This window comes from Fusarium flagelliforme (assembly GCF_020744385.1).
Source record: "Fusarium flagelliforme strain FIESC 12 MPI-CAGE-AA-0113 chromosome Unknown B0J16scaffold_4, whole genome shotgun sequence".
Classification (NCBI taxonomy): Eukaryota; Fungi; Ascomycota; class Sordariomycetes; order Hypocreales; family Nectriaceae; genus Fusarium; species Fusarium flagelliforme.
Genome location: NW_025763506.1, coordinates 217,257 through 229,407, shown reverse-complemented (window position 1 = coordinate 229,407; position 12,151 = coordinate 217,257). Strand labels below are relative to the sequence as shown.

Below are 12,151 nucleotides of genomic sequence, written 5' to 3'. Positions count from 1 at the left end.
CGACCCGCATCAAATATCCCTTTGCGGCTGAAATTCCATTGCGCATGCCACGTCACAGTCTGACAGGCATAATCCTGCCGCTACTGACCAATAGAACGGGCAATTCGATGCAATTTAGAAACAATAGCTTGGTTGGCTATGTACTTGAAGCAACGGACAGTCAGGCTGGTAGAGAGATTTGCTGCATTACTGATAAGTGATATATGAATACCAGTAAATATTTAATTCTTCCTGTTTATAATCACTTGCACTACAATCTATAACTGTTCTATTCCGTCACGAAGCTAGTACTCATGTATCCTTTCATCAACCATTTTTTATTCTCATTTTTGATCGCCTCTAAAAAAAGACATATCTTTCTCAGAGGAGTCTAGCAAACACCACTTATGGCATCATTTCTCAGGACGTAATGCAGATATCATTCAGATGTACGGTCTAAGCTCCATTATGCGATGAATGCTATCGACAGCCAATGGATATGGGATTAGTGCGGATTGTCAGCATCTCACTCAAGTGTTGTCCAAGTCTGACACAGGCAGCGAGATGTGATTTGGAAAACATTGTCAGCTTACGCCGAGAGGGTAAGAAATCGGGTACTAAAGATGTTTATAAAAAGGCGGACACTTGCCATGAAAATGACCAATCTTCTTACGTATCCTCCGCAGAAGAAAAGAATCGAAATCATCATCTACATAATGTCAACCTCAAATGATGTCAGGTCCGCTATTGAGAAAACAACGAGACAATTCCTGAACGCCTACATAGATGTCACTGAAGCCAATGACCCCTCAATCATCAACCGCGATGTCACCGAAGACTGCAAGCGTCACTTCCTCCCAAAGGGCGTCATGGAGCTTTTCGGAGCCCCCAACGGGGGGCCCTTGGATAATGCGACATACGAAGCTGCATTGACCAGAGACATGGCCAAGAGCAGATTCACTAAGACAGAGATGAGGAACCTGGCAATCGATACTGAAATTCGCAAAGCAGCGATGACGTCTATCACTCAAATCAAGTACCATGACGGAGAGACGCATGAACTGGAACATTCCTGGATTCTGGGCTTTAATGAGGATGGAACAAAGGTTTCTAATGTTGTTGAGTTCTGTGACATGGATACTCTACGCAGGATGGTGGGAAGGGTGTACACCGAGGAGGAGAAGGAGAAGGGCTTGATGGAAAGCTTTTAGTATATCATGGAACATCAGTAGCTGTGCAATAAGATATCTACCGTCGTATGATGGAGGCTTACAGGCGGTGTCAGAATTCTTCCTGCCACTCATAGGTGTACGAAAACTGACCATCCCATGACTAGTACTGTAACTATGGCCGTAGCGATCCTGTGCCACGGTATCGGGAGACGGCACAAACCTGCAGCCATCGATTCTAGAGGTTGCTATGATAAGAGCCCAGCACCGCACTACGTAGTATCTAGGGTGCTTGTCTCCGGTGCGACATCAAGATCTTACAAGACGCAGGCTTTCAGAGTGGAGTAGGTGACAGCCGGGAATGCTACTCGAACTCGAACAGGAAGGTAAAGTGGTTACCGGAGCACATGTACTGGCCTTCTGAACCACATGCGCTGAGCATTGGTAACTGCCGTGGTCATCAGATGTTCCAGGAATAGAGGTCTGTATTCACTATATAATTAAGTTATATGGTGATAAATTATAAGGAATTGATTGAGCCTATAACTGAAAGAAGGGGATGTCTAACCGATAGAGCTCTGTTTAAGGTTCTCACGGAAGAACTCGCCGAGCTTAAAGAAGGGAATTAGCTCAGTGCGATCATAAAGGTCAGTGTGATTAGCTCCAGCAACCCAGTAAAGCTCCTTCGGGTTGTCGGCCTTGCGATAAGCAGTTTCGCTGAATTCCCGTGAATGAGATTGATCTCCAGTCACAATGAGAAGAGCACGGGGTGAGATAGTCTCGATATCGTTGAAGGGGTAAAAGTTGAGGAATTTGACATTGGATGTGACTGTGGGGTGAGTAGTCTGGTTTCGCTGCCATCCTTCAGGAGTCCACTCGCCACGGATCGTGCGGTAAAAATCGTAAAACTCACGAGCGACAGCGTCGGACTCGTCCGTGATCTCGTTCGGAGCTCCAACGGTGTATCCGGTCGGGGCTCCATCGACCTCAGCCCACCGTTGTTGTGAGGCATTGGCGATGACCTCTTTGCGCTGTTTAAGTGATACAGCTCGTTGTAAGCCTTGACGGTTTACTGCGCCCATGTCATACATGGATACAGTTGCCACAGCCCGAATACGGGAATCGATCTTGGCCGCATTGATGACAAAACCGCCACTACCGCAGATTCCCAGTGCACCGATACGTTCACGATCGGTGAAGTTGTATGTACCGAGATGGTCAACCGCAGCGCTGTAAGCTTCGGTATACAAGTCGGGCGAAACATAGTTCTGGGGACCATCGCTTCTGCCCCAGAACGGAAGGTCAAGAGTCAAAGTGATGAAGCCCTGCTCCGCCATCTTGATGGCATAAAGATTGGAAACTTGCTCTTTGACTGCACCCATGGGGTGACCGACCACAATGGCAGGAGAGCTGGTAGTGCGACTCAAGTTTGTGGCAGTAAAAAGATTGCCCACGATGGTCGTGTCGTAGATAGTTTTGAAGCTGATCGGCTGAATATTGACTAGACCGCTGCGGTAGAAATTGTCGGCGCCGTAGGACATGTTTTGTGCGGAGGCTGCCACGACGGCGGATAAGGCCGTGATGCCCTGAGTGGTATAGTAGAGAACTGACTTCATGATGATAACTTGATTGGGAGAAGTTGATTGGTATGATTCTGTTTGACGAAAGAAGCACTTTAATATATGTAATTCTGCTAGCCACTACCCTACACTTGCACTCCCATGCCCAGGTCTCGTGTCCGAAGTCGCATCATCACACAATCAATCATGACGTCGGGCCGCGTGTGCTTGTTGTCGTAGACCTCGAGGCTCAGTGATGCCAAGATACTCCAAGGAGAGGTTTGACCGAGCGTGTGTCCGACGTTCACGACTTTTCTAGAATGTTGAACAAGTAGGCAAGCAGAGACATTTTGTAAAATTGCACATGCGCCATCAGCAATCCGCATTGCCAAGATGTCAGCAACCTGCATTAGCGTTGGAACTGGAGCCACTAGACTAGGCCCTGAGCCACTCAGACCAGCCGGTAAAGTACCTAGGTGCCGGGATACACGTACTAACGTAGCATGCTGTAACTGCCGTCATAATTGGAGATCGGAGGAACGGGAAGAAGAAGTATAAAAACATAAACTATTCCTTTTATGCCTCCTCACCCTTTTCAAATATAGACCACAGCAAATACTAAGCAGGCATCAGTTTAACCTCTCATCATGAAGATCTCACTTGTGTCCACCATTCTCCTGATGCGTGGCATCACCGCCATGGCCTTATCTAAGGACAGCAACGCAAAGACACTCCCGTATTCCCTCCTTATGAAGCATTATATAGGCCAGTCGCTAATAAGGAGCATACCAGTTTCGACTTTCGATTTTTTTCATGGTCCAAGACAAGCCCATCTGAGGCATGCTGGGAGGCTCGCTCTGTGGGGCCTCCAGACTGCCCTGCAGACTTGGTACGCTTACCTGCATCTGTCACGTAGATTTGTTCACTTTCACTGACGCACGCAGTACCGTAAAGATATGGTACGTGCCTAGGACTGGTATCTATGTGACTCGGCGATTGCTAATGGTTCCAAGGGTACGAAAGATGAGCCGCGTTGGGCTTGCTGTGTCTATACTGATACAGACGAAAACGACCTTTAGCTGTGGAGTTTGATTTAATGGCTTGGTCTTCCCGTTCCAGTTTCGAACCGCCGTTAGGTTATTAAAACGTTAATCGTTGAAGACTCCTGTTCCCCTCTATGGGGACAATGAGTGCTGTAGTCTGACTTCATCACAATCGGAGTCTAGACTCTGGGCCGCCTTCCCCGTGGTGGTAGTATTGAAGCCGAAACGACCACTTGTTCTCTATGAGATAGCAAGCCTCGCTGCTTTACCCTGGGCTAGAATAAGGGTTGTATTACAACTTCGATTTCTTAATCAACGTGTATCTCAAGCCTGAGAATATATTTATGACTTCTCGTTTTAGACTGAAATTACCTCTTGGACGTCCCCCGAGGCTACCTCATTCCATATCCACTCGCACTGTGGAATTCCATATTGGTGATATGTTAATGTACCTTCTTGAACCAACTTGTAGATCAATAACCCACTACATCTGAACGGGAATCCACCACTCCGCTAACTGGCATCCACACAATATCCATCTCCCCTCCAGCTAGAAAAAGATGTATAAAGGATGCTACAATATTCTTTGGCCTATGATCCTCTATCTGGATAATACCGGAACGCTTTATCTGAATCTTTCTCTTTTCCTTCTTCTCAACCGTAAGTTGGATGATATGGGCTCTGATATACAGCCTTGACAATGAACTTTCCACCGACCTCAAATCCTTGAAGGTCGTGGCGTGATTTAAAGTCCGCTCCGCGTGGTTATCTCTGATGTATATTGGCGTCTGATAGATATTTATGAAATCCACGGGACACCTGTATGCCTAACACCAAGATGGTAGATGTGAGTTCTCTTCTCTGGCGTATTCTCCTGGATGACTACCGTAGTACCCTAGAAGGCCTTGAGCTAGGCTTCTTCGGAAGAGACCATCAGAGTATTTGGACTTTATACGTAGGATCAGTACGGAAGCAAGCCGGTAAATAGCATAAAGTCGATCCTTCTCGTACGTCAGCTGCATATGGGAGAAGAGAGCAACAAGTCGATACCATCCCTTATAGAAGAGAACGGTTGTATCCGGCATCTACAATGTCACCCGTAATGTTAAATCTTTAATTTAGTTCAAATCTTACTATGGTATTTTGGCAGCTAAGTAGCTTAATTGGAGTCCTGTACGGTTCGGTTTCTCAGTTGTTACTACTGTGTAGCAAGTGCATTAGAATGGTACTTCAATAGAAGAGAGACAATCTGACCACTGTGAATCTCCTTAAATATAATAATATAATTGCGAAATTCTCAAATGTCGATATTAAGGCTCGGGGAGTGATTCCAGTAGTGTTACAACAAATGAAAAAGGTGTTTATCCCTTGTTTCTAATAGTGATATATTATTTAACGGAATAAAGAAAAAAAGGAAACAAGACTTTATTAATTCAATGATCAGAATGACCCAGTGGAGATGAACTCAATCCCAGCTCTTGTATCAAAGTTTAAAATCGTGCGATCTTGGATAATTGCCTCGTTGAACGATTTTTTAAGGAACTTCGAAACGAGAGTGTTCTGTACGCCTATTGAAGCCGAGCCTCCCATGTTCTCAGTCTGGTAGTAATTGACACGGATGAAACCGAGGTAATCCTCGTAAAACGTAATAGTGAAATGGTTGGGCTTTGTGGAGGCAGCAGTCGAGAACACACAGTAGTTAACGATGAGTACCCTGCCGAAATTAGGGTCATTAGTGTTTTCGTAGGTGATATCGTATTTGTCATTTCTGGGTTCCACACTGTCCCAGTATGGAAACACTGCAGCAGGGTCAACCTGGGATGTCGGTATGTCCTGGTTACCAGACAGGCCGACTCCCTGCCCATTGGTGAAAGTCAGCATTCCGAATGGACTGATGACGATGGTCTCGAAAATGTCTTCAAAAAGGCCAAGCTGAAATTCAGTCGCTAAAACGTCAGCTCCATCCTCGTCAATATTCGCCTGTGATACCGGGGTCGGGTTAGCCAACACAGACTCGCATGTGGCTGCTGCTTCGGTGGTTGTGGTCTCAGCCTCTGTTGTAGTCTCGGAGGCGTCGGTAGTGGTGGGCTCCTCAGTAGTGGCAGGTGTATCGGATTCCGTGCTGGCCTCAGTGCTTGTATTGGCCGTTGTAGTAGAGGTAGCTTCATTCGTAGTGGTGCTATCAATTTCCATGTCGCTGGATGTAGCAGTCTCGGGAATGGTAGTGTCGTCTGACTCGATAGGAATATCGATAGATAATGTCTCGGTTGACAGAATGTCGGTAGGAAATGAAGTAACAATTGTGGTACCTGCAGGCTGCGCAGTCGCCTCGGATGAAAATGACAGGACTTCCGATTTACTAGGATCGGGCAGAACAGGTTCAATTGTAAAAGATGTCTCAAGGGAAATGAACGTCGGCTCCACTTGTTCACTGGAAACAACTGGGGGGTTGGAGAATGTTGAGGTATTAGAAAACCTGAAGGAGCTTGTCTGGAGACGAGAGGTCGGGACGATTGGTGGTGGAATGAAGTCAGAAGGTGTCTGAAGACGGGTGGTGGGAGCAATCGGGGGAAGCCCATTTGAACCAGAGGTGGTTTCAGGGTTCTGTGGGATGCCAGAAGATGCGGTTGAAGGAATGGAACCTTCTGTAGAGATGGGGAACGACTGTTCCTGGAGGGTTGTGCTTTCAACTGTTTCTTCTTCGTCGCATAGCTGGGCTACAATAAATGATATTAGACTCTGTCGCAGATTTAACTCCGGTGCACTTACCGTCAACAACAGAAAGCCGAACGGGGACGCAATTTGCAGGCGCCGAAGTAAAGGTTATATAAACCTGACCATCTGCTGGATCCTGGCAGAAGTTTGCCTCGCCGTTGGGCAAGTTGGGGTTCGTGAAACCCAGGGTACCACCCTGGCTTGCAAATGATTTGGTAATGGCGCCACGAGGTATGGCACCTGGCTGGCCACGCAACGACTTGAAATCTTCGCCGGCATAATAGATGGGAACATCATCATCTATGAGCTGTCCCTCAACAAGGCGAAAGGTATCGGCGGCATTGCAGTCGTCTGTTTGAGTGCCCACGAATCCCCCGACATCTCTCTTCTGTACACCTTGTGTGTCTTCCTGATCGTCAACAATGACCCGGAATATGACAGCTCGACCGCCGGGGGGAATCCCCGATATACCTGTCGTGGAGGTAAAAGGAGCGGTTGGGACGATTGATAGGATGGTTGATGTGATTGTCTCTTCTTCCACAGGAGTTGTAAAAGACGGAGAACCAGATTCAGAAATGAAGAGCTTAGAAGGTTTAGCGGAGTTAATCATTTCTTGAATGTATTTACCTGAGTAGACAGTAACAGAGACGCGTCCAAAGTCTCTGGTAGATCCTCAAACTCTGAAAATGGGGAGCTGGAACTCTTGGTGGCTACTGGGCCAGTATTAACGGCCGACAAAGGGACCAGGTAGGTTGAAAGGTAGGTTATGCAATATGTCTTAGGGAACGGTTCTAGATCCTGAAATCCATTGGCAGTAGCGACAACAGTTCCCAGCAGAGACAGGGTAAGTCGCCTTAAAGCCATAATGAATTAATGACAAGAAGGACCTTATGGCTAAATGATGAGAGACGGGGGGAACAAGTAAGCGGTAGTGCGAATGCGATAATAATATACCCGGACTAAAGCTCTCAGCAGATCGGAATGCAAGGGGGCAACTTGTGGAAATTATAAGATAGTTCTCAGTCTTTTCAAATCATGCAGATAGACAGATTTAAGGGAGACTATTACTATTAATGGGATTAAGCTCTAGTATCCAAAGCAACTCTCAGATGTGGCGAGCTGAAATACCGCTCTCCCTGCAGGGAAACACCGGATCGCAATTCCCGGCTTTGTCTTGGGTGCTCAAAAGTGGCGAGCTGGAATACCTATCTCCCTGCAGGGTAAGAACAGACCCGGCGCCACCAACAGATGTGTCACTACTCACTAGCAGACCCCAAATAGAAGCCACCAACAGAAATATCGCAGAAAAGAAATTAAAAAAGCCTTCTTTTGATATTTAGGGATAAGGGATATTCCCCTCTTTTCTGCGCTTAAGAGACTTGACAGTCGCCGTGGATGATCACATCTGTTTCAACAAGATACCAGCTGTCGATTGGCATCACTCGTACAGCATCATGAAGTCTTTCATTTTTCTCGCCGCTGTCTTGAAGGCAGCAGAGTTTGTGTCAGCGAATGACCTACCTGCGATGGAGGCACCAGCAGACACATGGTGTATCACATACCTGTCTACCTACCTTGCTGCGGTCACGAACTAAGGTGACCTCTCACCAACGGATAGACCGGACGACGAGGTACTATCTGCACAGAATTCTGGTCGACTCCCCTTTGCGCCATCTTTTCGTCCTACTTTTGCGCGAAACACTTCGGTATCCATCACAAGATCCGCTATGAGTATGGAAGCCTTGCACCGCCGGTTGAAAAATACTCACATTGTGACAGGTACGGACATTGGTCCAGATAGCGCGCTTTTTACGTCAGACGTGATCAATACTGCTGATACGTCTCTCGTTAACTCTGAGTCCTCCGATTCGGACGTCGACCCAACCGCCGTACAGTCGAGTTCTGCGATTTTAACATTCACCGGTGGTGTGTCTACAGTGGTGACCGCCACAACTGACGCAGAAGCTACTTCGACGTCGACTGATATCATCGAACCTGCTGGACGAGAAGTCATTTTTCTTATTCAGACCGGCGTCAATGAGAAACGATCCTTCTATAAACGTGCGAACAACGAGTTTGTTGGAGACAACAGCCCTGAAGTGTGCACATTCGCAGCTACTTTCAATCTGGCTGAAGATGAAGGTCAGCTCTTTGCCTCAGGGCTGCCTATCTATTACTCTGGCGAGGATTATAAAGAGCTATCGCCGCAAGGCCGTCCTCCTAGTGGCAGTATTACGTCAGGATTCACCGACACTGGTGGTTCACTTGCATTCAGGAACTCTGAACTACCAAACGGTGAAGCAGGCTTCTGTCAGGATGCAGATGGTCAGGTTTATATCACCTTTACCAGTGGACCATCGGGGTGCACACCTGTCAACCTCGGAATTTATAATGGTATACATAGTAACCCTCCGCCTTTTTGTTGCTTTTTGGAGTCAGCATCTGACTTTATCTTTAGTCGAGCTATGTCAGGACGGCAGATTGATTGGTCTCGATGAATCGACGTCCACTGGCTCGGTAACTGTTACTGCGACGGCAGATAATAGTCTCTCCACCCAATCCACCTCTGGAGAGCTCCTAGAGTCTACCAGCCTCGTTCCATCTGAGTCGACCATTTCAGCGTCCCAGACATCTGAATTTGAGACATCCGTCACTGAATCATTCGCACAGGGGCCAGACGATACAAGAAGTCAAGAGACGTCTGTCTCCACTGCTACGGACGATATCGAAACCCTCTCAAGTGTATCAACCACGTCGGGCGACCCAGCCTCTGACCCCCTCACTGCTTCGACTTCACAACTTGCAACAGAGACGTCTGAGCTATTGGACCCCACAGCAACCTCCAATGATGGGACAGGACTCTCAACGACCTCCGTTGTCGAATCTCAAGCAACAACAGGAATTGAGAGGTTTGACACAGAGACTACCATCACGACTTCGCTTTCGGAAACAACTATCATTCCTGAAACAACAGAAACTACTGGAGTTGACACATCCAGTATAGAAGCCGTCAGCGACATCGATACCACAACTGCGGATACTATGGACACTACCACCGCCAATGACGACACAACCACTCTGCCTGAAAACCCCACTACAACAGAAGCTGAGACGACAACAGCAGAGATCACTACTACGGCTGAACCAACGACAACCACAACAGCCGCACCTGAACCTACACCACAATTCGCCTGCGGCGATGCCGGATATACCACCACGTACACTTACAACGGCGTCACCTTTAACTTCCTATGCGGGCGAAACTCGAGCTTCAACAAATTGATATTTCGTACGACTGTGAGTTATGGCGAGTGCCTAAGGAGTTGCGCACTGAACGGTGCTTGTAATGGAGTTGTTTGGATTCAGGCAAGTCAATTTTGTATTCTAGTAAGGCAGGTGACTGACCGGGGGTCAAATAACCAATATGATATTGCCCAAGTCGTCTCGCGATCTGAGTAAGGGTGGTATGAAAGGGAAAGTTAGGAATTTATTTTCATTTGTAATATAATATAACTGTTTCGAGAGTTTAACATTTGGATGGCAATAAGGCTTCGCGTTGAGTTGGGCTAAGAAAACTGACTCTAATTAGATGCTTTTCCGTGATGTTCTTTGAAACGTCACGAGTGAGAATAAACTAAGGGTCAATAACCAGTTCTCTGATCGTGTTCCAACTGGTTCAATGTTAACGCTAACTCGGTTGATGTGCTAAACATAACGCCATTAGCGCGCAACAACCACACAGGGGGTGACTAGGGTTCATTTGCCGTTTTAATTACTAGACGATTGCTTTCCAATGACCTATACAAGCTACATTCCGGCCATTATGCCTTACATACTCATTCTACGTCTCATATTCTCACTTTGCCATCCCTTTGCCCTCTCAAATCCGTTTCTACTCTGGTAAAAGTCTTCAAAAGCTTGGCGAATCCCTTCGGAACTGGTTGAAACAAACGGACCATGCTGAACAATGGGTTGATCAAGGACCTCACCAGCAATGATAAGAAGACGGGCACCACGATCTGCATCTTGGGCGACCTGAACAGATACGGCATCTCCCCCAGGTTTATATATCACCGTTCCGTGTTGTTGAACTCTCGTTAAATCGCCTGTTTCAGATGAAAAGTCGGCGCAGCCTTCATAGATGTAGGAGAATGCATTCCACTCCTTCGGTAGAAGCTGAACCAATTTTCCACCCGCCTGGATTTCAACATCCAAGTACCATACAGGCGTGTATGCCAGATCTTTGACACCGTCAATATCGCCGGATTTGCCCGATATGACTTTGACAACGACCTTTCCATCATCCAGGCGCGCAATTGGGATCTCTTTGGCCCTAAGATCTCGATATCGGGGCTCGCACATCTTCAGATGCTTCGGAAGGTCGACCCACAGCTGGAAACCAGCATTCGGTTCTCCATCAGGACTAGGGAGGGCCTGTTCAGAATGCATGATGCCTCTGCCAGCAGTCATAAACTGCAAGTCACCGGCATGGAGAACGCCTCTATTTCCAGCAAAGTCCTCGTGCTCCATAGTCCCTTTCAGGATATAGGATACGGTTTCTTGTCCTCGATGGGGATGATCGGGGAAGCCTTCACCGATACCTCCATTCAAATAATCAAGCATGAGGAACGGTGAGAGGTTGCGTTGCTGAAAGCTACCGATGGAGCGCCGAACTCGGACCCCTGCGCCCTCAGATTGTTCGAGAGCGGTGAAAACCTTGTTGATCGCCCTGAGTTGAGGCATCGCTAATTTGGGTTGAAGTGGTAAGTCTTGGTAAATTTTGTTATCCTCGAAGCAAGTAGCCGAATAAAGGAATAGATGCTATTAAGTGATAGAAACTGTTCTTAGGAAATTTATATTCTAATACTTTATAAGTTTTTAATACTTAAATTTGATCTTAAATATTTAATAAGATTAATAAATGCTGACAGATTCCTTAATGTATTATTAAGTGTTTAAGTTACGCTAATTCATCCTTATTTGTCAAAACTTACTTAGTTAGGTAAAGTGTCAGCATCAGTCGGTCATTTAAATGGTTTCAGCGGAGCAAACCCGCGCGGCTCGGTCAGCTTCGGGACTCTTATAAAGTCCGTATTCCTAAAGCTTTAGAGCAAGCGGAAAAAACTTTAGACATCATATAGATCCATTAAATAAACTCTCCATTCAACATCCAGTCTATTTCTGAATCCAAGAATGGTTGATAAGGTTTAAAGCGCGGTAGATAAGATTAAAACTATAAATAGCAAGGGTATCTCTAAACAGCAAGGCTAGGATAAGTTTTCTCTTCAAAGTATTATCAATAGCAACCTCCAGTAGGTCAAATCTCAGTAAGGTTAGGTATACAAGTTACATCAGCTACTAAACTCTAATAGCACATATATTACAGCAGCTACTAAGCTATACATAAGGTAACTTCTTCCTCCTTTAACTTCAAACAACCTAACACAATAAGTCATTATCTAACATACCAAGCTCTTAGTTAGTTAATTAACCCTAGTTCCCCTTTACTGTATATTGCTAACTATTATAGCTTACCCTTCTAATATAATATTAGCAGTAAAAAGAAGCCTAACTAACCCTCCTTATTATACTAAATTTACTAATAATCTATTATATAATAATATAAAAAATACCCTTTAGAACTATAATAATATTAATAAGCTTAAGTAACTATAAACTAAAGCTA

At 46.1% G+C, this 12,151-nt stretch overlaps 6 protein-coding genes across 6 annotated transcripts; 3 read left to right on the top strand and 3 right to left on the bottom strand.

Moving 5' to 3' along the window:
• Positions 1-695: 695 nt before the first annotated feature.
• On the top strand, positions 696-1,190 carry B0J16DRAFT_319403 (uncharacterized protein; the record flags this gene model as incomplete). The annotated part of the gene is made up of 1 exon (XM_046125516.1): positions 696-1,190. One exon carries the CDS (start codon positions 696-698, stop codon positions 1,188-1,190), a length of 495 nt encoding a protein of 164 aa, XP_045982233.1.
• Positions 1,191-1,711: 521 nt separating this feature from the next.
• B0J16DRAFT_397948 (putative alpha/beta superfamily hydrolase) lies at positions 1,712-2,764 on the bottom strand (the record flags this gene model as incomplete). Its single annotated transcript, XM_046132350.1, has 1 exon — positions 1,712-2,764. The coding sequence occupies one exon, from the start codon at positions 2,762-2,764 to the stop codon at positions 1,712-1,714; it is 1,053 nt and encodes a 350-aa protein (XP_045982232.1).
• Positions 2,765-3,318: 554 nt separating this feature from the next.
• B0J16DRAFT_414081 (uncharacterized protein) lies at positions 3,319-3,837 on the top strand. Its single transcript, XM_046133406.1, has 4 exons — positions 3,319-3,443; positions 3,500-3,596; positions 3,652-3,666; positions 3,721-3,837. The coding sequence occupies exons 1-4, from the start codon at positions 3,355-3,357 to the stop codon at positions 3,784-3,786; spliced, it is 267 nt and encodes an 88-aa protein (XP_045982231.1). The 5' UTR covers positions 3,319-3,354; the 3' UTR covers positions 3,787-3,837.
• Positions 3,838-5,190: 1,353 nt separating this feature from the next.
• Positions 5,191-7,329, bottom strand: B0J16DRAFT_383646 (uncharacterized protein; the record flags this gene model as incomplete). The annotated part of the gene is made up of 3 exons (XM_046131355.1): positions 5,191-6,467; positions 6,520-7,048; positions 7,093-7,329. The coding sequence occupies 3 exons, from the start codon at positions 7,327-7,329 to the stop codon at positions 5,191-5,193; spliced, it is 2,043 nt and encodes a 680-aa protein (XP_045982230.1).
• Positions 7,330-7,919: 590 nt separating this feature from the next.
• On the top strand, positions 7,920-10,078 carry B0J16DRAFT_383645 (uncharacterized protein; the record flags this gene model as incomplete). Its single annotated transcript, XM_046131354.1, has 5 exons — positions 7,920-8,029; positions 8,084-8,196; positions 8,245-8,859; positions 8,924-9,762; positions 10,055-10,078. 5 exons carry the CDS (start codon positions 7,920-7,922, stop codon positions 10,076-10,078), a joined length of 1,701 nt encoding a protein of 566 aa, XP_045982229.1.
• Positions 10,079-10,293: 215 nt separating this feature from the next.
• Positions 10,294-11,264, bottom strand: B0J16DRAFT_397946 (RmlC-like cupin domain-containing protein; the record flags this gene model as incomplete). The annotated part of the gene is made up of 1 exon (XM_046132349.1): positions 10,294-11,264. The coding sequence occupies exon 1, from the start codon at positions 11,206-11,208 to the stop codon at positions 10,294-10,296; it is 915 nt and encodes a 304-aa protein (XP_045982228.1). The 5' UTR covers positions 11,209-11,264.
• Positions 11,265-12,151: the final 887 nt, after the last annotated feature.